At 41.7% G+C, this 27,093-nt stretch overlaps 1 protein-coding gene across 3 annotated transcripts in view; it reads left to right on the forward strand.

The window, feature by feature from the left end:
• The window catches only part of LOC115758660 (ski oncogene-like), a 45,572-nt gene extending 30,536 nt beyond the window's left edge, over positions 1 to 15,036 (forward strand). Inside the window, exons 1-2 of one of the 3 annotated variants that reach the window (XR_004017436.1) lie at positions 13,730 to 13,854; positions 14,826 to 14,893. Coding sequence is in view for 1 of the 3 variants with exons in the window: in XM_030699399.1 (XP_030555259.1) it covers positions 14,826 to 14,894 (69 nt within the window). In the remaining 2 variants the exon portion in view is untranslated. Of the gene's footprint in view, positions 1 to 13,729; positions 13,855 to 13,999; positions 14,274 to 14,825 lie in introns of those variants that run through there. The other 2 variants (XR_004017435.1, XM_030699399.1) reach the window with 2 other exon arrangements.
• Positions 15,037 to 27,093: the final 12,057 nt, after the last annotated feature.

A 27,093-nucleotide genomic window follows, 5' to 3' on the forward strand; every position in this document is an offset into this window, starting at 1 on the left:
TTTGTAAATCATTTAAATAGTCGATCAAGCAGATAGTCAATCAAGCAGATAGTAAATCAGTCAGCAGCTCAATCAGACATTCAATCAGCTAGCTAAAGAGTCAATTTTGGTTGCGTAGGTTTTGTCAATCAATTGCTCAAGAAATGAATCAATAAGTCAGTACAGCAATCAATCACTCACTCAATCAATCAGTCAGCAAAAGAATCAATCAGTAGAGCAATCAATCAGTTATTTAAATCGTTTATCTAAAGAGTAAAGTCTTTATCAGCCAATCGAAAAGTCAGTCTGTCAGTCAATCAGACATTCCGTCAGTCAGTCAGTCAATCAATCAGTTGGTCAGTGCTAGACAAAGATTCTAAAGTATGAGAGGTTGTTCTAATCTTTTGTTAGTCAATCAATCAGTCATTCAAGCAATCAATCAGCCTTTGACCCGAGATGACAAAGTATTAAGCTATTTGACTCAATCAATCAGTCAGTCATTCATTCAATCAAATGGTCAAATAGTCGCGTCCTACACAAAAAGACTTAAATATAAATTGCTGAGCTTGTGCTATGCCAGTCAGTCTCTCAATCAGTCGGTTAGTCGGTCTGTCAGTCAGTCAATCAGTCAGTCAGTCACTTTGTGTCAGTCATGCCAGTCATGCCGTCATCCCCTGTGCAGAATTGTTGACACAATTGCCGATCGCAGCTCGTGCCGTCTGCTATAAAAACCCTTTAATAATATTGTCGTTAAAGGCTAATCACAGGGCTTATCATTCACCTGTATCTGCATGTGTATGCACCTGTGTGCCTACATGTGTTTGTGTGTGTGTGTGTGTGTCAACAACATGACTGTCCAAATCTAATCTCTAATGAGCTTTGTGCTTAACTCTAGCGCCCTTCTCGTTTGCCGCAAATATGCGACTGCATATTTGATGTTCTTCGATGAGTTAATCGCATAAATAAGTTCGTTTATCTGCTATCCTATAGCCAAAAGTTTTACTAAATTACTTAATATTTTATTTAATAATTTATTAATTATTTATTTGAGATATTCGAATTGCCAAACTTATTCAAAGGCTCAAAAATATTCAACACAATATTCATACTCAGGTATTTGTATTATTATTCCTTTGTAATGTTCATTACGCATACGCCGCGAGGGCCCGCTGCCGTCAACGTTTGATGTAAATTTATGAGCGCGACATTTTTTGCATTGTGAAAAACATGAAAAACAAAAAAAAGCGATATATATATATATATATTACTATTAAGTGCGTGAAGAAGTTGAATTTAAAGAGCGCAAAATTGCGTTGGAAATAAAATGAATTTCGCTTTGGGCTGCGTTGACAACACAGCGCGTGTGCATGTGTGTGTGTGTGTGTGTGTGTGTGTGTGTGTGCGCTTGACAAATTTTAAACAACAACAACAAGAGGCAGCAGCAGCAGCGACAACGGCAGCGCCTCAACCAGGTGGCGGTCCAATGCATGCGTTGGCAATTAAAACTGAAGTTTTGCACGCCACATTTAAAGCGGCAACTGCAACTGCAACAGCAACAACAACAACTGCAACAGCAACAACAACAACTGCAACAACAACAACTGCAACAGCGGCAACAATGTACAGACGGCAAACGGCGGTCATAAAAATTGTGGCAAGCGCAGAGCAGCATGCAACATGGACAACGCGGACTCAGCTCATGTGGAATTGATGTGCCATGCCTCGTCTGTCAGTCACTCAGTCAGTCAATCAGTCAATCAGTCAATCAGTCAGTCAGTCTGCGAGCTGCTTCTGCCCGCTTTGTTTGAACTTTGTTTTCAATGTTGCACAGCCGCAACGTGTTGCGGCTTTTGATGCAGTTATGCCACAAGCACTTGCCCCCTCTCGTCTCGTCTCGCCCTGCTCTCCCTCTTAGTCTTTGCCTCTGCTTCAGTCTTTGCCACTTGCCATTAGCTGATTTGCAATTAAAAACTAAACACGTTTCGGCAAAGCCGACTCGGGCCCACCCACCATGCGGCAGGCGTCGATAGTCGACAGTCGACAGTTGTCTTTGTTGTCGTTGGAGGAGTTGCCACATCGCAGCCAAGGCCAACAACACGTGCTGCGGGCTTGAACCTCGCATGAACACGGCGCAAAGATGCCATGAGCCGAACGTCTCTCTCTCTAGAGAGGAGCACGTGCATGCCTTTTAAAGATAGACATATCTGTGGGCATATATAACATATATATGGCCAGATCGATCTGTGTATTGCCTGGTGCCTTTGTGCTTGTGGATACGAACCTGAATTAGACTGGTGACAACTGCCTTTAGGCAAGGGCTACAATACCCTAGAGTATTTTTGTGAATGGGGACTTTCCACATTTGTACAAGCGAACGTGGAATATGGGTGAAAAGTTGTTGCTGTGCTAGATTTCTATTTTCATATGGGGATACCCTAACTAATATAATGATCTTTATCATTTTGGAGTGTAGGGCCTTAACATAGTTAAACAAACGAGTGTGAAATATGGGTGAAACGTATTTGTCATATTTATATGTATTTCTTGTTTATACATTAAACATTATATTTATATATTTTGTTATTTATTTTTCTAAATAATTTATAATATATAATATTTTAAATAATTTATAACGATCATGTATTGATAGTTTTGTCACGACACTCACGACATTTAAAGTGCTCACGTGCCCAACCCTAAGATGCCGCAGCATACTTTTGCTTGCACATAACTCTCGTGTGTGTGTGTGTGTGTGTGTGTGTGTGTGTGTGTGTGTGTGTGTGTGTGTGTGTGCGCATTGGCATTTGCATTGGCATTACATTTGGAGTTGGCCGACGTGGTTGATTATCGGACTCAATGCCATTGCTGCAGTTGTTGCACATGTTGCAATTGTTGTTGCAGTTGCAGCTCTTGTTGTTGTTGTTGTCGCATTGCCAGATCGATTTGTCTGCACAATGCCGAGCGCAAATGTCAATTGTCGACGGGCACAGCAAATCAAGCCACAGCCACAGCCAAAGCCAAAGCCAAAACGTGAGCTGGCAATTAAGCAACTGGCCAACTATATAAAAACGTGGCCCAGCTCAGCCTGAAGTTGAGAGTCTGAAGAGTCCCGCCTGCATTGCACTGTGCACATGTCACAATATGCCATGCTGCAAATATTTGAATTTAAATGCCTAGCCCCTGCCTTACCGCGCCGCCCCCCCGCCCCAACTTGGCCATTTCCATATATGTATGTGTGCAAAAGTCTGGAGCAGTTAAGAGAATTCGCTTTGCGGCCAACTGATTAGTTTTTGCAGCATTTTCCTTTGCCTGCAGGCTGATGAGCTGGCTGATGCTGGCCAGCTCTGTGACGAATGCGCATCAATAGACAAATGCCACAAAATGTGGCAAGCAACTGTGGACTGTGGCCAATTTGTGTGCGTGAAGCTTGCCATTTCCGGGGCAAAATGACTGAAAAGCGCGCGAAAATTGTGTGAGAATTTTCCAAGAAGCCCGCACTGTCTGCGCCCAAACGATTGACCGACTGATTGACTGATTGACTGACTGACTGTCGGACGGTGCGGCGTCTTCAAGTCTCGAGTTTACTTTTCAGTCTGATTTTAATCATTTAATTAAAGTTTGCATTTTTAATTGGTTCAACGGAAAAATTGTTAGTCCTATAACCAATTGGTCGAAGAGTGGGTCGAGGGGCGGTGCCGAGCAGTGTGCAAGGGGGGGAGGGGGCTACGTCTGTGCACGCAATTTGTAAATTTTCTTTAATTACAGTGAAGCACAAGTATGAACCACTTGGACTTGCACTTGCACTTGGCATTGGACACGCAACGAATATGCTGCTCGTGTTTTATAGATACAAATAGAGATAGAAATGTATCTGCCAGATACTGCAATTACAGCTTGTTTTATTGTGCGAATTGTGCGGCCATTTACATCAATCAAATTGTTGTTATTTGTTTGTCTGTCTGTCTGTCTGTCTGCGCGGTTGTTGTTGTTGTTGTTGTTGCTGCTGGTCAGCGATGCGCATTGGCCTAACCACGCCCACTTGCCCGGCAGCTGTTGTCTAATTGCCTGCGGCTAAAATAAGCCTACCGTGGCGTTCTCCATAAATATCCAACATTCCCAAACCCTCGAGGAGACATAGAATATTAGTCAGAGCCGTGCTCATCTCTAAAAAACAGATTGGCTGATTGATTGACTGATTGATTAGCTGATTGATTGACTGAATAACTGAATAATCGATTGACTGACTGACTGTTAGGTTGACTGATTGATTGACTGCTTCACTGACAGATTGGCTGACTGAGTGACTGATTAATTGGCTGGATGATTGACTCATTGACTGACTGATTGACCAACTGACTGACTGAATGATTGGTATAATATCTTTATTTAAATATATGAAGTCCATTTTTGTATAATGCGAATGTGCGCGAGTCTAAAAGGAGTATATAATTTCGAATTCGACTTTTAAAATCTCAAATGCTTTTTTACATGCTCCCTAACAGCTCTCCTTACTACAGTCCCTTTACAGTGGCTACAGCTGTTGCTTAACAGTCGACTGTTATGTTCCCCGTGCGCGTATGCAATACAATTTTTAATTCACAGACTTTTCTACTTTCTGTTCGCCTATTACTTCAGCTGAATTTGTAGCCAAATTTAGGCAGCCAGCCAAAATAGAACGGCGTCAAAGTTTTCAGTTTTCCGAAAAGTAATTTTTAGCATAAAAACGTGATCTGACATTTTCTACTCGACACAATCAAGCTTGAAGCTTTTGAAGAACTTTCAAAACATGATAACTTGTCTACTTAACGTCAGATTTGAAGAATTCCGATTAGATTCGTATCTAAAGTTCTTAAATTTGGATTTAAGACAATCTTTGATAGCTTTAAATAGCTGTAATTGGAAAGCAACAGAACTGTGCTCAAACTAGTTGAAATATTGCATTAAGATATTGAAGTATTGAAGGAAGAAGAGCTGATCATCAAATGGAAACAGAGAGATTCCGAGAACAAACAACATTTGGCTGGCTACTCAGACACAAATGGCGCTTGTCCATGGGCAGTCCGGGAGGCAGACGGTGTGCGGCTTTTAGATGGGGGCAGGATGTTGCGAACATGCCACAGTTTGGCATGTCCTGTGGCCAGGCCAACATGCACAACAACAGCAACAACAGCAACAACAACAGCAACAACAACAACAGCAAAGGCAAACAAAACACATAACTCAGTGCCACAGAGTTGGGTGCAGTTTTGTTGGCCTCGCCTCGGCCGGCAGGATAATTTCTATGCCAGCCGCTGTCTGCCTTGTCTGTAGTCATCAGCAGCTATTGCGCTCTCGCTCTAACTAGCTCTCTCTCTTTCTTTCTTACTCTCTCTCCCTCTTTCCCTCTGTCTCTGGCCCAGTTTGGCTTGCATGTCCCTGTGCCATTTGCATGATAACGTGTTTATAATTTTGACCCAGTTTGAGGCAAGTCAACGCCAGGACATGGTCTCCGCTGGCCAAGTTGTTGCCGCTGGAAAAGTATGGCACAGATTTCACAGATTTTCCCCAGCCATGCTGTCAGGGGCTGCATTTAGTCTAGTGGGCCGGCCGCATGCCAGTGCATTCCCGCTGCCGATGTCCTTAATTGCTGCGGGCCCGATGTCCTTGTTGTAGCTCTTGTTGCTGCAGCCGCTGCTGCTGTTCGGATTAACATGTCGACTTTTGGGCAACTACTCGCAACTCAGTCTGATTGCATTTTCTGCAGCTCAGCTAAGTGCCACTTTCCCCCCTTTCCTTCACTCCCTTCGCCCAGCATTTGCCTCGTTTTTTTTTGTTTAGGGCGTCTTTATTTGACTTTGGCGCTAATTAATATTTCACTGCAGATGCTGAACACACAAAAGCATCTGCGGGTTAGCGAGGGGAAGGGGTCAGGGGGAGAGGAAGGGGCGGACTTGTGAGTGGTTTAAGATGGCAGCGTGTCGTGACACGAGTATAACAGCTCGTAGAGATGCACAAATGCAACTCAAAAGCATAACAAATTAAATAAAATTTGAATTTATCGATACGAATTGTTATCGATATTTTTTGACAGCTTTTGGAAGCTGCTGAAAGCTGAAAATAAGTCATGTATTGCATTTGTTTGTTATATAAAAATATGACAATGAATGTGCTGTTTAATGAACGCCTTTGTATCGATATATCGATAACTGCTAATATCGATATCACAGAAAGCCTTACGATGGCGCTAGAAGGCAAATATTAAGGTTATATTTACCTGCCTATATCTATTTTATGTCATCGATATAATTGTAGGTTGAAGAGGGCTTCGCATGTGCCGAGTTTGCTTTTAAGCAATAGCCAGCGATTTATCGATAGTCGATAACAATTTTAAGTGAATTCAAAACAACTTCTTTTAGTCTGAATTAAATGGCAATCAAATAATTGTTGTTACATAGGCAAAATCGATGCCGAATTGTCCTGTTGTGCAATTTTAATCGTTTCGATTATATTGTCCTATCGAGCACGCGCTCATCTCTAGCTGTAAGTTCTCTGGCATTTGCCACATTTGATGTTTGTTTTGAGTGGCGTTAAGAATTTTTCCTTGCGAGCTTTTCAATTGCATTCGCGGCGCGCATTAATTGAAAAAAATTTGCTGCGCTACATTTGCAAAATTTTTTTGTTTTTTGTTTGTTTTTCTCACAATTTTTTTTCTTTTCTTTCTTGTTGTTGTGTGCATTTTCCATTTGACGCTTTGTTTATTAGTTTTTCGCTTCGTGGCGTTGTTGTTGCTGGGTTTTTCACAGTTTTGCCACTTGATGAAAAATATTTTGCGACTTTTCTTTTTTTTTCTTCCACTTTTGGTGTGAGATTGAAAGGGTTTTCCACTGGTTTATTTGCTTTGGCAGTTGACACTGCGCCGAGGGCAGGCGACGCGACGCGACGCGACGCATTAATTTAAATTAATCACGCCGCCTCATTTTGCGGCAAGGAAGACATTAAAAGGGAACGCAATCATAAATTACAATCATGCTTAAAAGGGGCAGCCACAAAAAAGGCAAAGAGAAAAGAAAAGAAAATCAAATCATAAATAAAACAAGTAAGAGGCTCTAGTCGAGAGCTCCCGACTAGGGGATACCCTGAACCCTCTTCTTCCAATATCAAATGCATATATATATTCTATGTTAGAAGCTATATGTCAAGTTTGGTGACTCCTGCTCTTATTATTTACCAAAATTGGCCAAAAATCGATAACGATTTTTATCGATTGCTTGGAAACAGAGTAAGTTATCGATTTTCGGAAGCGATCTGCGTCTCTGGCTCTTATAGGTTCTGAGATCCTTGCGCATCCGCGCGGAGTTATGTCGTTTTGGAACGTCATATCTCCGCGTGGGAGTTATGTCGTTTTGGAACGTCATATCTCCAAGCGGGAGTTATGTCGTTTTGGAACGTCATATCTCCGCGCGGGAGTTATGTCGTTTTGAAGCGTCTTCACCCCTTGCTTTTTAGTCGATTTGGGTCAAAATTTAGATTTTTATTTTTCTGATGCCAATCGATAGTACTGATCGTTACGAGTCAAAAATAGTATAAAATTCCAAAATCTGAGATTATTTGGCCGAGATAGTTTAAAAAATCAACAAAAAAGGTTGATTTTACAAACGAAACGTTTGTTGGCCAAAAACTCATTTCAACCCATCATTTTTTAATTTGTTTGAATGCCGTATGATAGTAGGGATTCGTACGAATTCAAAAAGGTATAACATTTCAAAAACAGGATATATTTACCCGAGAGTTCAATAAAAAAAGTCAAAAAAGTTTATTTTTTTTTTAACTTATTTATGTTTATTGTATTGAATCAAAACATAGCATACATTTTTATTACAAAACCGTCAACTTAGGTGGTATCTCGCCAATCCTGGTTGACTCCTCAGGCTTTATCGTGGACAAACGTCAAAGCCGTCTTCTTTGAGTAAGGCTGCACCGTCACGTAGGTAGTCGGTGGGCTCTGGGGCTTCTCCTGTGTCGTGGTTGGAGGAGGTCTCTAAAGGATCTTGCCTTGAGCCTTCTGACTAGACACCTCTCAGCGAGGTCTCTTGTATGAGTTGGCGAATGCTTCGACTCTGAGATAACTTGGCCGAGATAGTCTAAAAAAAAACAACAAAAAAGTTTGATTATACCAACGAAACGTTTTTTGGTCAACAAAACGTTCCAAAACGACATAACTCCCGCGCGGAGATATGACGTTCCAAAACGACATAACTCCGCGCGGAGATATCTTGATTGCTTGGAAACTGAGTAAGTTATCGATTATCGGAAACAAAATCGATCTGCGCGGGAACTAGGAGCACCTACATCTAAAATTTCAAGTCTCTAGCTCTTATAGGTTCTGAGGTCCTTGCGTTCATACATACGGACGGACGGACGGCAGACAGACCGACGGACATGGCTAGATCGACTCGGATATTGATGCTGATCAAGAATATATATACTTTATGGAGTCGGAGAAGCTTCCTTCTGCCTGTTACTTACATTTGGATTTTGCACGAATACAATATACCCTTATTCCAATTTTTGATGGGTTCAGGGTATAATCATCAAAAAAGTTCCGATTTTCGCACCGACCTCTATTTTGAAAAAAAGCGTGATGTAACTCCTTGCCATTTTGTCGATTTGGGTCAAAATTTTGGATTTCCTTTTTTTGATGCCAATCGATAGAACTGATCCTTACGAGTCAAAAATGGTATGAAATTGCAAAATCGGACATTATTTGATGGAAATATTCCAAAAAATCATCAAAAAGGTTGAGTTTACGAAAGAATCGGTTTTTTGTCAACAACATTTTTCAACCCATCGATGATTAATTTGCTTGAATGCCAATTGATGGTAGGGATCCGTACGCATTCAAAAAGGTATAACATTTCAAAATCAGACATTATTTACCCGAGATATTAAAAAAAAATCATCGAAAAAGTTTCGATTTTCGCACCGACCTCGATTTTGAAAAAAAAAAACGTGATGATTTGGAAGGACAATATCTCCCCCTGGAGTTTTGTCGTTGTGGAGCTATTACCTGGGGTAGGTTCGAATATGAAAACTTTTTTTTGAATATTTTTTTGAAAATCTCTTTTTTGTTGATTTTTTTAGACTATCTCGGCCAAGTTATCTCAGAGTCGAAGCATTCGCCAACTCATACAAGAGACCTCGCTGAGAGGTGTCTAGTCAGAAGGCTCAAGGCAAGATCCTTTAGAGACCTCCTCCAACCACGACACAGGAGAAGCCCCAGAGCCCACCGACTACCTACGTGACGGTGCAGCCTTACTCAAAGAAGACGGCTTTGACGTTTGTCCACGATAAAGCCTGAGGAGTCAACCAGGATTGGCGAGATACCACCTAAGTTGACGGTTTTGTAATAAAAATGTATGCTATGTTTTGATTCAATACAATAAACATAAATAAGTTAAAAAAAAAATAAACTTTTTTGACTTTTTTTATTGAACTCTCGGGTAAATATATCCTGTTTTTGAAATGTTATACCTTTTTGAATTCGTACGAATCCCTACTATTATACGGCATTCAAACAAATTAAAAAATGATGGGTTGAAATGAGTTTTTGGCCAACAAACGTTTCGTTTGTAAAATCAACCTTTTTTGTTGATTTTTTAAACTATCTCGGCCAAATAATCTCAGATTTTGGAATTTTATACTATTTTTGACTCGTAACGATCAGTACTATCGATTGGCATCAGAAAAATATAAATCTAAATTTTGACCCAAATCGACCACAAAGCAAGGGGTTACATCACAAAACCTGCGAGCGGAAAAACTCGCGCAGGCAAAAGCCAAGAAAATGCAAATTTATAATTGTCGACAACGCGGCGGCAAGCAGAACAATGGGCATTAAGTGCGAGCGGAAAACGCGTTGAAAATTCTTGATTATTATCAAAAATATTTTTAGTTTTTATATCTTTAGCTTTTGCACTGCTTTCTGGCACTTTCTTTGGCTAGATTCCCCATGAGAAGTACTCTCGATTGTACAATTCAGGCTGTTAGTTCCGGATTTGTAAAATAATGCACTCGATAATTTATCGGAAATATATACATGCATATTTGATATGTATAAACGACTATCGATAAATTTGAGAGTGTTAATAACATTTCATTGGAATTAAAATGCATATGACAATAAATTCATCTGGCATTAAAAATTGATCGATACGTGTCACTTATCGATACTCACTTGCCATTTATCGAGTATTAGCTTTCGCTGCGATATTATTACGATTTATTATTGATTGATTTTGCTTCACTTTTCGATCAAAGCAATATATTTCGACAGCTTTAGATTTAGCTGTGATGTTAAAAGCTTTTATCGATACTTTAGTAACGATATCGATACACTCTGCTTGTTTATTTCCAGCAAGGCATTACCTATCGTTAACGTTGCACTTATCGATAAACATTGATATCACGCACCTAATTATGATTTATCGATACGTACTCAACGATAACGTTTCACTTGTCGCTAAAAGTAAAAGGTATTGATCTTTGGCAATTGCTATAATTATCTACATTATCGATACGATTTATTCATTATTTATCGATAACGTTTCACTTGTCGATTTTCGCTGTGACATAATTTGCATTTATCGATACATGCGCAACGATAGCGATAGCGACATGCACATATATATATATACAAACATTTCCTATCGATCACGTGTCACTTATCGACGAAAGCAATATGCATTTGTCGAGCCTTGGCTTTCCGTCTCCCCATTTGTCGAACCGACGGATGCCGGCGGGTTGCTGCCAATATATCTGCTTCTGTGGCCACTCGCAACTCGCGGGCAACGCGAGCTAATTACAATAAATTATGCAAAACAAGCGACCAACTTGGTCCACGGGCGACAACCACGCCAAACTGTGCAAGCGCTCGTAATTAGAAGCCATTTTCTGGCCAGAGTTGCTTTGATGTCGCCTCAATGTGTGCGTGTGTGTGTTCACCTGGCAACCCTGTTGTCGGCGTTGCATCTATCTATGTGCATCTGCATTTGCCACTTAAACTCGCGCTGTTTTGGACTGTGGCAAGAGTTTTCTACTTCTGCTGCTGCTTCTTCTTCTAGTTGTTGGCTGTTTTGTCACTGCATAACGGTCATAATTAGCATGCCAGGCAGGAGGTGAGTGGAGGGAGGGGAGGGGGGGGAGGGTTGGGTTGAGTGCGAGCAAGACAAACAGCTTGCACCTGCCGCAGGATTGTTGCTGTTGCAGCTTCTGATTTATTGTGCCTCAAAACGCGACCCCCTTCTGCAACCCGCAACCCGCCCCCCTCCCCCCGCTGCTCTCGCTGCCTGTTCCGCTGCTTTAAGCACTTTGTCTGCACTTGCCTCGTTCCTGTGGTCTAGTGTAATCGGAGCCAAAGTTTTCTTTCGAGTTCGTGAGCTTAGCACACGATAATTTATCTGGCTGAACATTGTTAAATTATGTTCACACTTCTGCGTCTGCTTTTGGCTCTATTGTAAATCAAAAGCGATATTTATTTCTTTTTCTCAGCCTTTAATGGAAAATTAAGATGTCCTGGCTGCCCGCCCAAAAGCTGCCTGGCTGCCCGCCTGTCTGCCGTGTTTGTGTGGCTTTATATATGCCCTAGCTGCGGGTATTATGATTATGCCACAAACTGTGCAACGTCTACAAGTTGCCAGGGTTGTGGCCATATAAACTCTGGCCTCGTTTGGGCTACATAAACTCTCTGTCCTCCCATGGACTTCTATGACTGGAACTCAGCTACTTTTGAAGATAAATGCTTGAAACCTGGCATAGATTCTTGTTGTTAAGAGTATCTTTGTCTGGTTGATTTCTCTGCAAGGGTATTTCATCTGCGTCAAGCCGACAATAACAATCCTAATTTCACATTTTGCCTGTACGTTGTGCGGCGTGGCAATTAGCTGGCCACCAAGCAAGTGACTAATGCACACGGCCAGCATGTGTGTGTGTGTGTGTGTGTGTGTGTGTGTGTGTGTGTGTGTGTGTGTGTGTGTGTGGATGCCACGACTGGCGGCACAGGCGACACGCAATAAATTAGCGTAAATTTACAACATTTGCTAAATTAAAAATGGCAAAAAAGAGAGACAACAACAACAACAACAACAACAACAACGACAGCAACAACGGCAACATCATGTTGCACACACACAGAGGCAAATTGAAGCAACATTAGAGACGCATTAGCGTACGCATGGCATACAAAAGGCTTTGGGGGAGCCAGCCAGAGGCGCAGAAAAACGCATGTCACATGCCCCATGCCCCATGCTGCATGCTCCAAGCCACATGCCGCATGCCGCATGCCCCATGCCCCAACTGTTTGCTCGTTTATCGTTGCTGTCAGTTCGACTCAAAGGGGGCAATTAACGCGCCCAGTCGACGAGCAACAACAACAACAACAACAGCAACATCGTGCGGCAACAACGTGTGGCAAAATAGTTTTGTCCATAGTTTGGCATAGACGCTGTCGCCATATTCCCATGCCGAGGGCGACATATTGGCGACGCCATTTTGACGCTGTCGCTGTCGCTGTCGCACGCAAAGGACAATCAACAACAACAACAACAACAACAACAGCAACAACAGCAGCAACAACAGCAACAGCAGCAACAGCAGCAACAAGCATGTTGTTGTTGTCTCGACCATCGTCTGGCGACACAAACAAAACTGACGCCAATTTCTACCCCTAGCTGACCCCCTCTCACCCCTCTGCCTGCCCCAACGCATTTCTTTTTTTTGTGTGTGTGCTATTTTTTCTTCCATTGAATTTATTGCGTTAATTTATTGTGTTTTGCCCATCAAAAGCAGGCAACGACATTTGCATATTATTGCAAGTGTTCGCGTAATTTATGCGACTCTCTCCAAAACTATTCGCCTAGCTAAACTACCCGAATCTAAGGGTTAGGGCATGCCTGCACTTTTTATGGCCAAACTGGCTCGAAAAATGCTGAATTCTTCATTTCAGTTTGAAAGTATTTCTTTTATTTTTAATTTAATTTTCATTTAAATTTAAAAAGAAATTGTTTTATTTGTTTTCTATGTTTTACTTTATTTATTTATATAAATTAAAAAATTGTTTCGAAACAAAAACAATTTCTTTAATTTTTAAATTACAACAATTATTTTTTATTTTATTTTTTTTTTGTAAATAAAAACATTTGCTTTAATTTGTTTTTTTTTTTCTTTCATTTAATTTATAAAGAATTTGTTTTATGTTTTTATTTGTATTTTATTTTTATTTTTTCATTTAAGTTAAAAACAATTTCTTTTATTTTCACTTTTTTTTATATTATTTTTTTATTTATTTTTGTTGCATTTCAAAATTAAAAATTTTGCTTGAATTTCTTTAAAAAATCGTTCTCTTCAGCAACATAAAAACAATTAATTTTGTTTTATTTTATTTAAATTTGTCGTTTTTTTTAGCATTATTAAAGCCTTTGATCGGGTTTATATGGCTGAACATAGCCGCCAGACACAACTGTCCAAATATTTGCTTTGCTTTTTATTGTGCTCACATATTTGTTTAAAACTCGTACGTGCATTAAAAAACAAGCGAGATACTCTACAAAACAACTGCCCGGCTATATATATATGTATATATAATATATTTTAATAATAGTTCAAGCTAAAGTGGGCGCATAAGTGGGTGTGGCTTTGTGACATTTTTTTCTGAGAATTGAATTGAATTTCTCTTATATTTTTTGTCATTTTCTTTTTATAAAATGTATGAATATTTCAAAATGTGTTAAATATGAGAAGCGCTTACCTATTTCCTGGGCGTGGCAGCGTGGCAGTGGGCCAGACAACACAGACCTTGCCTAGAAAATAACAAAAAAATAAATGTCAATAGATAAACTTATGGTAAATAAAACACTTACGCAAATAATTGGGCTTATAAGCATTTTATGTATATATATACATATATATATATTCGAGAGATTTCGATACATATACATAATGTCAAATAGATGTCAAAGGAATCCAATAATAAATACAGCATTTACAGCTAATAATAAATTGCTTAACAAAAGTTACCAATCTGAACGCTAGATGGCGCTGCACGCGCTCCACAATTGTTCTCATGCTTCGCCGCGCAGATTTATGCTAATCTACTATTTTTATATATGCCCATGCTATGCGTGTGAAAGAGAGCGACAGAGAGGGAGAGAGCATGTCTTGGGCTGCAACAAGAAAATGGGCAGAAGAGGAGCAAAAGCCAAAAATCAAAAAGAAAATTGCAACAAAAATGAAAATGAAAAATAAATTTGCCAGCCCGACGAGTCAAACAATCTGCACGCTGTAAAGGGGCGTGGTGGAGGGGGGGGGGGTGTGGTGTTCTGTAGAGGGCGTTTGCCAGGCGGTGGGCGGTGGGCGGAGCGATATTTTGGCTGGCGTAGCTGGCATGCGGCACAACATAAATCTTGGCACAGAAGTCAAGCGGGCCGCGGGCCCTTTCCAAAAATCCCCTCCTCCCCCCCACCCCCATTCCTCTGCTGCCCGCTGCCTGCAATTTGGTTCACTCTAATGCAATTTTTATGTGCGCCTGTGTTTTGGCTCTTTCACTAAAAGCCAAATGCATTTTATTGACAAATTAATTGCAGGCAATGCCAGCAATTAAAATTGCAAACTGAAAAACCAAATAAAACGAAAAGAAAAGCCAAAAAAAAAAACCAAAATAATAAGTCGAAAAAAAGCTATTTTTATGTGCGCAATACGCACTGAAAACTCTTGTAACTGCGCTTTAATATTGTTACGTTATATTATTTGATTTTTGTCTCACACTCATCTCTCTCTCTCTCTCTCTCTCCCTCTCTCGCTCTCTTTTATTGCAGGTGAGTTCCGATTGGCTGCTGCTCAACTGTCGATCTGTATATCAATTGCCGTTTCATTATTACCGTTAACAACAACAACAACAACAACAACAACAACGATAACTGTTTTATATCAGCGTGAGTTGAGCTCTTATGATCGACTATAAGCTGCCCTGTAATGGACTATTTATGATTCAAAAAAGAACTTTAAAGTTTTTGTATATATTTTAAGTGCTCAGAATGCTTGCTGAAAGATATTAATATTTCTTATTATATATTATTATTATACCTTATATTTCTTACAATAGAATGTTTTAAACGCCTTACAAATTCAATAAATTTAGCGTCTTTTTCTCTAGACATTGCCCCTTAAATTGGTTGTCCCTTATTAACTTAGGACTCTGTGATTCACTGAAACCCCTGAAATACTAACAGAATTCTCAGTGGGTTTAGCTAGCTAGTTGCAGAATGTACTTCAACAAAAACCCACAAACTATTCTGATTTTTTTTAAAGAGACTTACATTCTGTTAAAATGTTAACTCTTCTGATTACAAAAGTTTGTTTTTACACTGTTTTGGGTCATTTCATTTCCTACAACAATTTAAAATTTGAGCTTAGTTTAGCTCTAACAGGATTATTTTTTGCTTACGCAATCTATATAACTCAATCTCAGCACAAGATAAAACTCTGTCTTACACTGAAAGAAAAAAAACCTTAGACAGCAGCAAAAACAACAACAATAACGAATTGAAAAAAAGTAGCATAACAAGCCGAAACGTCAATCAATCTCTTTTTTTCTGACATATTACAAACAATTAAAGCAACTTATGCGTAATTGATAATTTTCGATCGACAATTCGACTTTTATCTCTCCCTCTCGCTCTCGCTCTCGCTTCCTCTCTTTCTCTCTACTTTCTTGTGCAAACTAGTTTTGGTTTGCGTGTTGTTGTTGTTGCTTTCTGTTTTGGCACCTGTTTACACGCTTTATTTGCGCTCGTGTGTGTGTGTGTGTGTGTGTGTGTGTGTGTGTGTGGGTAACCGTAAATCATTAAGCAGCCGAAAAAAAAATGAATTGACAGCAACACGTGTCGTGTCTGTTGGAGACTTAAAAGCACACACAACAACAACAACAACAACAACAACAACAACAACAACAATTGTAATTGCTACAGTTACAACTATGGCAACAACAACAACAACAACAAGTTTAAAACCCACGTGGGCTTATAAAACTTGAGCGCTCGAGTCTTTCAATTTATTGCATTGAAACTGAAAAGCTAGCAAAACGAAAATAAAAAAAAGTTGACACCATTTCAGCTGAGCGAAACTTGAGACGGCGGAGGGTGGAGGAGGCAAGAAGAAGCAAGCAAAAGGCCGCCGGCGGCGGGTCAGCAGTCAAATATGCGCAGCGCACCCCCCCCTCCCCCGCCTCGCTAGGCTATCAATAAATGTAATATCGAGACGCGCAGGAAGCATAGCAAGAGGAAGAAGAAGAAGCTGCAGTCAAGTTTCAGGGCTGGCGCAAAACCAAAAGAAATTTAGGCAAAAGGCAGTAAAAAAGAATGCAAGAAGAAGCAAAACAGCTGAAGCAGCGTCTACAAAAGTAAAACACCCTTGAGACAAAAATACACACATACACACACGCAGACACAGCGCGGATGCTGATAAACAAAATATGTCAACGAAAATGTCGTAAGAACAAAAATACCAACAACAACAACCACGGGCATAGGAAGCAGCAAAAACTTAGTAGCAGCAGCAGCAGCAGCACAAAAGCAGGCAAAAACTTTTACACAAAACACACGCACACAGACGAATACTCGACACTCACACAGACGAATACTCCACACTCACACACACACAGACGAAGAGCGAAGGAGAGGCAAGCCATGCAGAACTTTCAACGGTTTTTCCTTTTATTTTGTCTGCCCAGGCGACCGACAGTGTTGTGTAAGGGGGCGAGCTTTAGCTACACACTGTTGGCGCAAAAGAGATAGATAGCAATTGCCGAAAGCGTCGCGCCCTCAGACGTATTTTGTTGCTGTAGGTTGTGGTGGGCAACTGTGTCGCTTGCTTTGGAGTTTGCTTCGCTACACAGACAGGCAGGCGGCTGGTGGTTGGCGGCAGGGGTCGGCAGCGGGTGTTGGGTGGCTGGTTGGCTGGCTGGCTGGCTGGGTCAACTCATGGCTTAATTGGGTGGCTGGGCAGCGTCTGCCGAGACGCAGCCAAAGGGAAATTGCTTGTTGATTTTTTTCTTCCTTCTTTTTTTTTTTCGGACGGACCAGTCGTAAGCCGAGCGCTCGGCTGAGCTTCGTATGTCGGTCGGTCGGTTTGTCGGTCGCACGCTTTTGCGCTTGTACATAGACGGCGCCTGCTGCTCAGTGTGCGTGTGCATATATATATATGTGTGAGTGTGTGTCTGACGCCGTCTGCCTTTGCCTGCTGTACTAGACGCGCCCGGCGCCTCGCCCAAGCTTGCTCTCTCTCTCTCTCTCTCTCTAACTCTCGCTCTTTGCTGCCTTCTACTCTTTTGTCTGCGCTGCGACACAGTTTTATGTGCATGCTTGTATTGGTATGTGTGTTCATCTAAAACTTTGTTGTGTGCTTTTCTGTGCCAAATGTCGGTCGCTGCTGTGCGTGTGTGTGTGTGTGTGCTTCTGTGTCTGAAACTTTGGCGCGTGTTTGGCATTAGAGACAGTCATGTCAGCAAAAGTTTGAGGCACATTCAACATTCCAAGTTTATGTCGTTGTCGTTTTCGTTGTTGTTGTTGTTGTTGTCGCAGTAGCCGTTGCTTTTGGGCGTGGCACTGTGGGCGTTGGCAGACATGCTTTACGTTCCACAAGCACGCCCCGTTTTTCGCCTTCTTATGTATTTTGCTGCTTCTTCTTTTACGTCTTACACATTAAAGCTTCGCTTAAAGCACACAAATTTCGCGAGTTTAAGTACATCATTTAGATAAGAGTGCTTTTTTTCGGTGGGATTGGTTAATTTCTTTCTAACAGTAACTATGTAGCTTGTTGCTGAGGGGGGGCGCAGAGGGTGCAATGATTTCTATCACTTGCCCCAAATTAGATTTGAAGCTTTCCTTACAAATGGGCCAATCAAAATCGAACTGTAACCCTTTTTTTGAAGCAGCATTTCATGGAACTAGTTCGTTTGTGACATTTAAATGACATTTCGACATAATTTAGTTATTTCCTAAAATCCAATTACCGAAGTATTGCGTGGTATTTTCAAAATCCTTGGCAGCTTGTTTTTTTTGACATATTCTTTGGAACAAGTTCTTTGGCGTTAAGTATACACACTTTTCTACATATTCTTGCGAACTAGTTCTTTCATGTTCAAGATTTATAATTTGTTTGACATATTCAAGGGAACTAGCTCTATCGCGTTCAACATTCATACTTTTTTTCACAAATTCTAGGGAACTAGTTCTTTTGCGTTCAACATTCACACATTTTTTTTGACACATTCCGGGGAACTTGTTCTTTATTTCAGTTACCATTGCAACATGTTATATGCTCGCTTTTGTTGGTGCATTTGGAACTAGTTCACCTACCCTATATGAATTCTGCCAAGACATAAAGAACTAGTTCCTAAGCATTCAAATTTGCTGCCTTTCCTTCCAGTTGTGTTTGCTCCAATTGACGTTTTTTTTGTTCCGAAAATAGCTTCTTGTGGTTTCTTGGGATTTACGTAATACATTAGTTAGTTTAGTTGGCATTGTTTCCTTTTAATTTATTTATTTTTTACTTGTTTACTTGTGAACTAGTGAACTAGTTGTCTCGCCCCCCACAGATATTCGAATAATTGCCTGTTTTAAATGTCATCACAGCCTTTTCTTGGCCATAATCATCAATAATTGTCAGCTCCATTTTGTTCATTCTTTTATAGTTTGTTGGCGCCTTTGTCCTTGATCAGGTCACGCACTTTGAAAGCGTTTCGCTGAAGAGATTCCTGGGCTGCGTTCCCCGAGCACGTTCTCCAGACGCGCCCAGCAATTACTTAGATGCCCGCTTGACCAGCTGGCCAAGTGGGCCCGGGTTGGCCCGTGTTGGCCCGAGTTGGTGTGATGCCTATCAATTTGTTGAAATCATTTCCGCAATTTTATTGCCTCGTCTGCTGGCAAACGACAGCTCGTGCCATTGGAACGCGGGGGCGTCAACGGCAGCGCCCTAAGTAGAAACTGTTTGTGGAGGCGTCTCTCGGCACGGCCATAACTCTTTATGCCTGGCCGGGCGCAGCTGGGATTTTGGCTGCAATGTCTAAATTCCATCTCGGCTAGGTCAAGTTTGGCACTCTTTAAACTGGGTTGAACACGAGCGTGCTTGTAAAACGCCAAAAACTAAAGAAGAGAAAAACATAGCGAAAAAAAAAACACAAGGCAGCTGCCCCGCACAACTTGGTAATAACTTGTTTTGTTGCCGCTGCTGTTGAGCTGCCAAATGGATTTTTGCATTACAATGTCAGATTAATCAAAACGAGGCAGCAGCAAAAAGCTACAAAAAACAAAAAGTGGGCTCAGATTGAGTATGTCTGACTAGCAAATACCCTGCAACAGACGAGAATTCGTACTCTCTATAGTATAAGAGGGAAAGATCCGAAGTTCGTTCAACCTTTCAGGTATACCTAAAGAGTCTCATATATTCTCCATAATCGATTTATTTATCGATTGTATAAATGCTAATATATATGGGACAGTTATCGAACAAGCTTCTCTAGTTTAATAAGTTTTTCTTTCAATCTCTCAGATATATAAAAAGTATCTTTTTCTTTCAATCTCGCAGATATACACAAATAATCTCTGCTTAGCTGCACAATCGATTTATTTATCGATTCTACTATCGATAAAATGATAATATTTAAATTGAAAGTCTCTCTAGATCAGGAATGTCTACAGCATGTCTACTCTTCTTAGCTATTTTCAGGGGGTATTCGAAAAACGTTAGAGAAAACCGACAATTGTTTGGCCAAGAGGCAGGCACTCGGCTGCGGGAACGGATGAGGAGTGTGGCTCGGTTGCGGGGTGCGGCGCATAGTGTTTGCTGCGCTTCGAAAGAAATACGAATGCATAAAATTTTATGTTTTTCTGCTACTTGACGTTGGCAACAAGTGGGCCAAGCCAACAGCAATAGCAACAGCAATAGCAATAGCCATGGCCGCAACCGCAGCAGCAGATGATTATCGTACGGGCCGACAATAACAACAACAACTGCAACAACAACTGCAACAACAACTGCAACAACAACTGCAACTGCAACTGCCACTGCCACTGCATTAGTTTTTATTGAGGCAGTTGGCTGAGCTGACGTCGCGGCAGACACAGCGGCATTGCAACAACTGCCACAGCAACATTTTCATTACCATTCATCACCTGGCAGCGTCTGCCCCCAAACCCCAAACCCAACCCTGCCCCAACCCACTCTGCAGACGTTGACGCGGCGGCCACTGCAAAACCTTGTGCCACAAGACACAAGACGTTGAGACCTCGACTTCCTTTGGGTCGCTGCACAGCAGACCTTGCTGCCACTTCTGCTCAGACAGCTCAGCCCCTGTTGCAGTTGCAGTTGCAGTTGCACCTATCGCGGTTTCGCCCAGCGGCACATCCAACAGGCCTCGCGGCCATGAATAGCTGCAAATTTATTAGAATTATGGCTTTTTATTTGGAGCCAGTGTCATGTGAGACTACGGCGAGACAATCCGCGGCCCGATCTCAATTGTCTTCGCATATATATATTCTTATTTATACTTATATATAAATATTTATGCCAATTTCTGTGCTTACCCGAAAACTCTCATTGACACGCAGAGTTATGTTATTGACATCTGACAATCCTGGAAGAACAAAAGAAGTGGAGATTGTATTAGAATACGAACGGGAAAGGGGAGAGAAAGAGAGAGAGAGAGAGAGAGCGAGAGAGTGTGGCACTATGAGAAGAGATGAAGTCTATTGGATACCCAACACAGCTTGTCAATCAAATGCTTAAATTTGAATTCATGAGAATCTCATAGAAGGGCGATATTTAAGAATACTGTTATTGGGCTTGGTCTGCGTTTGGTACTTATAAGAGAGCACACATGCATATATACACGCAAATATACATTAATATAGAAGTTATCGATGGCATAATAAATATAGAAAAATATACATATTTAAGTTAAGTAAGACCTAAACTGATTGTGGACAATGAATTGACTTTTGTAATTATGAAAGCTATTCGAAATATTTACAACTGAATACTCTAGACAAACTAGCTATTTAAAGTCAATTGTCATAGAGAACAGCTCCATAGTTAGCTATATCGTAATTTGTTAATATCATCTAAAATTATCTCTCATTTATTATCGTGGATTGCTTTCTTTGTGTTAACAAATTCACGTGAGCTGTATTTTTCCTTGCGCCCTCATTAGCAGCCCGACTCGAATAAGTTTTGATTACTTGGAACAGGCGCCTGTTTTGATTTTTTGCTGATGATCCATTCGGCTTGCGAAATACTTAGCGCCTGAGCGTTAATTTCACGCGAAATATTTGCCAACGCTTCATTTGCCGCATATTATTTTCGTTTTCGGGTCGCAATTGGCGTCCAGACGTTAGAATTTGGTAAGGATGTGCGCCTTACGCAATATCCTTTTAAATTGGTAATCTGTTTTTGCTCCCTGTCTGGACATTTGGTTTTTCGTCCAAAAATATACAGCGTATACAAAGGGCAAAGGTTTTCATCTTCTTATTATGCTTATGTCCTGCTATCCTTAGCTGTAACAGTTTACATGTTATGTAGCGCAGACAGCCGGACAGCGCCTTCATTTAAAGTACGTTAGTCAGCACATCAGAAGGCAAAACAATAGTCGCCACAGGGGTTCCATGCGGCGTCCAGACAGTTACGACCCCAACGCCGACCCAGACCCAGACCAAGACCAAGACCCAGACTCGGCGACGGAGCCCGAACCCAAGCATTTACACACGCAGCCATTGCTGTTTGCCATTATAATAACATAGTGTATATGCTTGGGGTATGTGAGCTGAAGGATGAGCGTAGTTACAGATGGTTTATCGTTTCTTTGTGTATTCCTCTTTGCGTAGCATTCGTTAACGTTTTAGCGTTGACTTGCTCGCGAACGTGCCAAAGTCTCGCTCTCTCACTCTCTCTCTCTTGTTTGTTTTTGTCTTTTCCTGGCAGGCTTTCTACTGAGTTGATTTTCATTCCCTTTTACATTGCATTCGTAAACGTTTTACTGGCACGATTGCACTTTTCTTAACTTTCTAGCTCTAGCGCTAGCCCTAGTTCTTCTTTACGTAAACGTTTTACTGGCATGTTCTCATTATTATCCCTTAAGCTTCCAATTCGTAAACGTTTTGCTGGCAAGCTCTTACTCCCTTGGATTTGAGTTGTCGCAAATATTCTTTTGAATCTCTCTTTCTCTTTTGCCTTGCATTTATTACCCATGCGCGCAATTCTCTTTGGCATTTGCCTTCGTAAACTTTATACAGGCAGCATTGCAGCAGAGACGCATGAGAAATTAATTGTAAAATTAAATTCAAAAGTTTCTAGACTTTTTCCAACAAAAGTTATGAATTTTGTAAAGTTCTTCAAGTATTATAATAAAGCGTATTAAAGTTTCGTTAGGTCAGGCGGGTATCATTTGTTTTACTTTCTGTTTTGTTAAAGTTGTTGTTGCTGTTGTTGGTATCGCACGCTTTTATGACATGTCGTGAAGGACGAACAACAAAACAAAAAACATTTGCTTTTAATGGTACAAAAGGAAAGCAAAAGGACACAAACAAAAAGGCGAGCAAAGGCACAAAAGGATGAGTTGTTGACTAGGCCGAAGGTTCATAACTGTGACTGCGACTGCGACTGGGACTGGGACTGCGACTGGGCAGGGCTGACAGCAACATCGATAAGGAATGAAACGGCACAATGGACAATGGGCTGACCCAGCAACAGGACTAAAGGACACACACACACGCACGCTCAGCGTCGGCAACGACATCCTTTTTCCTGTCTGTGCCCGGCCTGTTTGCTGTTGTATTTGTGTCCGTGTGCGTGTCCGTGTGTGTGTGTGTGTGTGTGTGTGTGTGTGTGTGTGTGAGCTCCATTTTCCGCCAGCTATGCATGTGTATTGGTGCGCGTGTCTGCCGCGTCCTGGCCAACGCCGTCGCCCGGGAGCGCCTGTCGAAAATGTTTTCCATTTCAGTTAGCAAATTATGTCGGCCAAAAGCGAAGCAGAAGAGTCGAAAAAAGACAGCAAAATAAATGAAAGCCCAGACGCGACGCAGTTACCAATTGCTGCGATTGGTGGGGGGCGTTGGCTGTTGCGGGGGGCGGGTTGGTGTGGTGGCCTCTGTGTGTGTGTGTGTGTGTGTGTGTGTGTGTGTGTGTGTGCGTGCAGAGGGGGTTGAGCAGGCGCTTGGGTGCTCTGTACGGACTGTGTTGGACATGTTTTTATGACATGGCGGGGCGACAAGAGCACAAAATACAAAAATGAAAGAGGAAATCAAGAGTTTTCAATGGTAGACCAACAGATACCCTGTAGCAGCAAGAAGAAGGATAGCAGACTGCAGACAGACAATGAACTATGGACTATGGACTATGGACTATGGACTATGGACTATGGACTATGGACTATGGACTATGGACTATGGACTATGGACTATGAACTGTAGATTATAGACTATGGACCATGGATTTAGGACAAAGACAAAGATCTTATGACTTGGGACTGTGGACTTAGTAGCTTGAGCTGTCTACGTAGGACTGTGAACCTAATCTAAAGCAGTTCTACATGTCGTAAGCAATTGGGAATATTTTGCTTTGTCAATTACATATATGCCCATATACCCTTTCGCTTTTGTGTAAGAGGTGTTGCATGAACTGCAGGATCGCCATTTGCGTTCTTGTTATTTTGTTCCTACTCGGACGCCATTTGGGACCATTTTTACTTTTCCTTTTTCCTCGACGGTTTTGTTTTTCTCCGTCGGTTTTTGTTTTGTTTTTGCGCTCGGCACTTGGCTTTTATGGTTGTTGGCGACGCGTTCCGCTTGAATTACGGGTCCAGCGAGCCATGCACAGCGGGTGCTTCGCAAATAAAGTTGCAAAAATGCCAACAAGAAGCTGAAGATGCCCCAGGGCTGGACGAGGCGCGGGGCGAGGGAGGGCGCTTGAGCTGACTTGGCAGCCATTTTGAAAAGTGTGCATATAAAAGCAGAGAGAGAGAGAGAGTATGAAAAAAAATTGTGACTGCTGGCAATCATTGTGTCATCGATGATAAAGATTAAACCGATGGGAGTGGGCGTGGGCAGTGGCAGGGTTAAGGTGGGCGTGGAGAGGGGCGGCGCGGCGAAGGGGGCGAAGCTGTTGCTGCCCCAACAAAAAGCAACTGCAATTCCATTGTAAATAGTCAGAGCACTCGACATGCAAGCACAGGCAAACAGGCATACAAACACACACACACACAGGCAAATACACACACACACACACACAGTAGTTGTTGTATTTGCATTCGCAATGCTCTCCATTATGTGGTGCTCGACAAGAATGCGGTCCCCGCATCTCCTTTTGGCCAGCGGCAGCCAAGAGGGTGTGTGTGTGTGTGTGTGTATACAACTGGGTGTGGTTATATGTGTGTGTGTGTGTGTGTGTGTGTGTGTGTGTGTGTTGTGCAAAGTGGTACAAAGTGCTGGCATAGGACTCTTTTAGGCCCTGCCAGCTGCTGGTTTGCTTTTTGCTACATTTTTTTTTCTACTGCTTTTGCAGCTGGTTTCTCATTACAAGCAACGACCTTCAGCTTGGTCCCTCAGCCCCAACGCCCCAACGCCCCCGCCGCCGACAAGCCTCTCCCACCAAAAATGTAAAAGTGCAGAATCAGGTCATGCGGGCGTTGCACGCTGCGGGGCGTGGCAGCTAAAAACCAAATTGTAACCAACAACTTTGTACGGTCGAGCAAGTGAGTTGTGTGTCGCTTTGCAATTTAGAATCAGAGCAAATACATTTAGCACACACACACAGAAACACACAAACACACACACACAACCACAGGCAAGTGGTTGCATTGAGAGCTGTTCTCATGGTTCTGTTCCTGCTGTCGATTTGGCCATTGCGACAGACAAATGACAAACACTCGGGAATTTTATTTCTATTTCTATTTCTGATGCTTTTCTTTTCTTTTTTTTTTTTGTGGTAAAAATGTTGTCCATAGCTAAGAGTACTCGCAAATAAGTATTGATGTCCTTAATTTGTGCTATTTTCAGCAGCGAGCAATATTCCAGAGCCCCCGCGGCGTATACGTAATTTCTGTCTATAAATTGTTTCTGGCTGGGCAACAAAATGTGTGCTTCAATAACCAGAGACATGCCTGGGCCATTAGCAACTGACACGTTAATTGCCAGACAAGAATATCCAGATAATGTTTAATTGGGAAATATGTATATATATATATATATATATAGTTGTCTGATATGACAGCTGCGATTTGGTTGCGTGGCAGTGCATGAAATTGGGTCTTATTAAAAAAAATATGTGTCTAGGCAAATGTTGGAATACGGTTGATGGCAGCAAGTAAAGATTCCAAACAGGATTTACTTCTCGTATCACATAACGAAAGTCAGGCAGATAAGTTTCTGGCATTTCGCTAGGGGATAAATTGGCGATAGCCTTCTTCGGCTCAGTTCAGCTTTAGCCAAAAAATGCTTTGAAAAGCAAAGAAAAAGTGCTGTGGAAGTTGTTAAGGTTCTTTTTTTTCCATCGCGAATGTATCTTCCAAGCGATACTTGAACCTATCTATCAAATCTATCTATCTGTCTATCTATCTACTTATATATCTTTCTTAAAACACCGAAGAGTGTCAACTGTGTGCTACATTAGATGGAAAAATGCGCCTTTATATATATTTATTTAAAGTATAGAGTTTTTCTATATATATTCTAATTGATCTCCTTATTCTGTTCAAGCTGTCTTGGCTGTGCTTAGAGCAAATCTTCATTTTAGCCATGCGCTTAGAATATCTAAATAACTACAATATATCATGACAAGTCAGGCCTCAAGTAACGCTTAAATGATGCCTTAATTTTCCTCGTCACGATGCGTTTAATGGAATCTGAGCGGCATGCCACCTCACTCTGCAGCGCTTGCCGAGCAAAAAGCCAAGCACCCACAGCAACAATTTTCCATGCACCCGGCTGCAGTCAGCGAATGGCAACGACATCGACATCGACATCGTGCCACCTGACCCACTGACACTGCCCCCAACAATCAAACCTACCCCACAGAGCATGTTGCATGTTGTTGTTGCACTTGCCGCCAAATCATATTTCCGTTTTTGTCGCCCTCGCCATTCCCATTACCCACTTGAGGTTTGCTGCGTTCTCATCATCTGCATTATCTAGGTAGTCCGGCATTGCATGGCAACACCATCATCATCATCATCATGATCATCATGAGCATTGAGCTCATCATCGTCTTTATCATGAATGTTAATCGTCATCTGTCAGACGCATTTGCGGTTGCCAGCAAATTGAATGTAGGTCGTCCCCTACCCAGAGTTGATGTCGTTGCGGTTGCCATTCGCGTGACCACAGCGCCATCGATCAGACAGCGGATTGGGGGGAGGGTGGAGGGGAATGGTTTTGATTGAGAAGCTGCCTGACGGTTGGGGCAACGGTTGGGTGCTGATTGGCCGCCGCCAGCATGTCTGCAGCTGTTATCCGCACGCTGCGGCGGTCGCATCCACGCCCAATTAACAGGGCAGCGACTGGCTGCAGCACACGAAAAACTGTTGCCCCACTTACATAACCTATATAAAAGTCGTATACACACACACACAGGTATATATGCCACATGCGCTGCGGCAGTTTTTGGGCAGCTGCAGCTTAAGCTCTGCGCTCCTAAGTAGGCAATGCTTTTTTGTGCTATCTGAATTGTGTGTGTGTGCAGTGGGTAGCTGTGCTATTATAGTGTATATACATTAATATTCTCGATCAACAGGCAAGTTTATAAAGATATAGAGATATATATATTTATATATATATTCAAGCAGAAGTCAGTCCTAATCTATGATTTTTTGAAGCTAAATAGACGAATGTCGGTTCAGTCCAGTTCAGTTCAATAAAAGCTGAGCTGTTGTCAATTTTGTATTATTATTCAGATATATGAATGTTAGCTCCTTCCATCAATATCATTCTACAACATTTTTTAGCTGCCTTAGCTCTAACTTTAGTCAAGGGTATTCGGTGAGCGGCATCCCGTTTTTGTTTAAGTTGCAAATAGAGTCAAGCTCTTCATGGCTGAAAT

This window comes from Drosophila novamexicana, unplaced genomic scaffold, assembly GCF_003285875.2.
Source record: "Drosophila novamexicana strain 15010-1031.04,08,12 unplaced genomic scaffold, DnovRS2.1 tig00000193-arrow-pilon, whole genome shotgun sequence".
NCBI lineage: Eukaryota > Metazoa > Arthropoda > Insecta > Diptera > Drosophilidae > Drosophila > Drosophila novamexicana.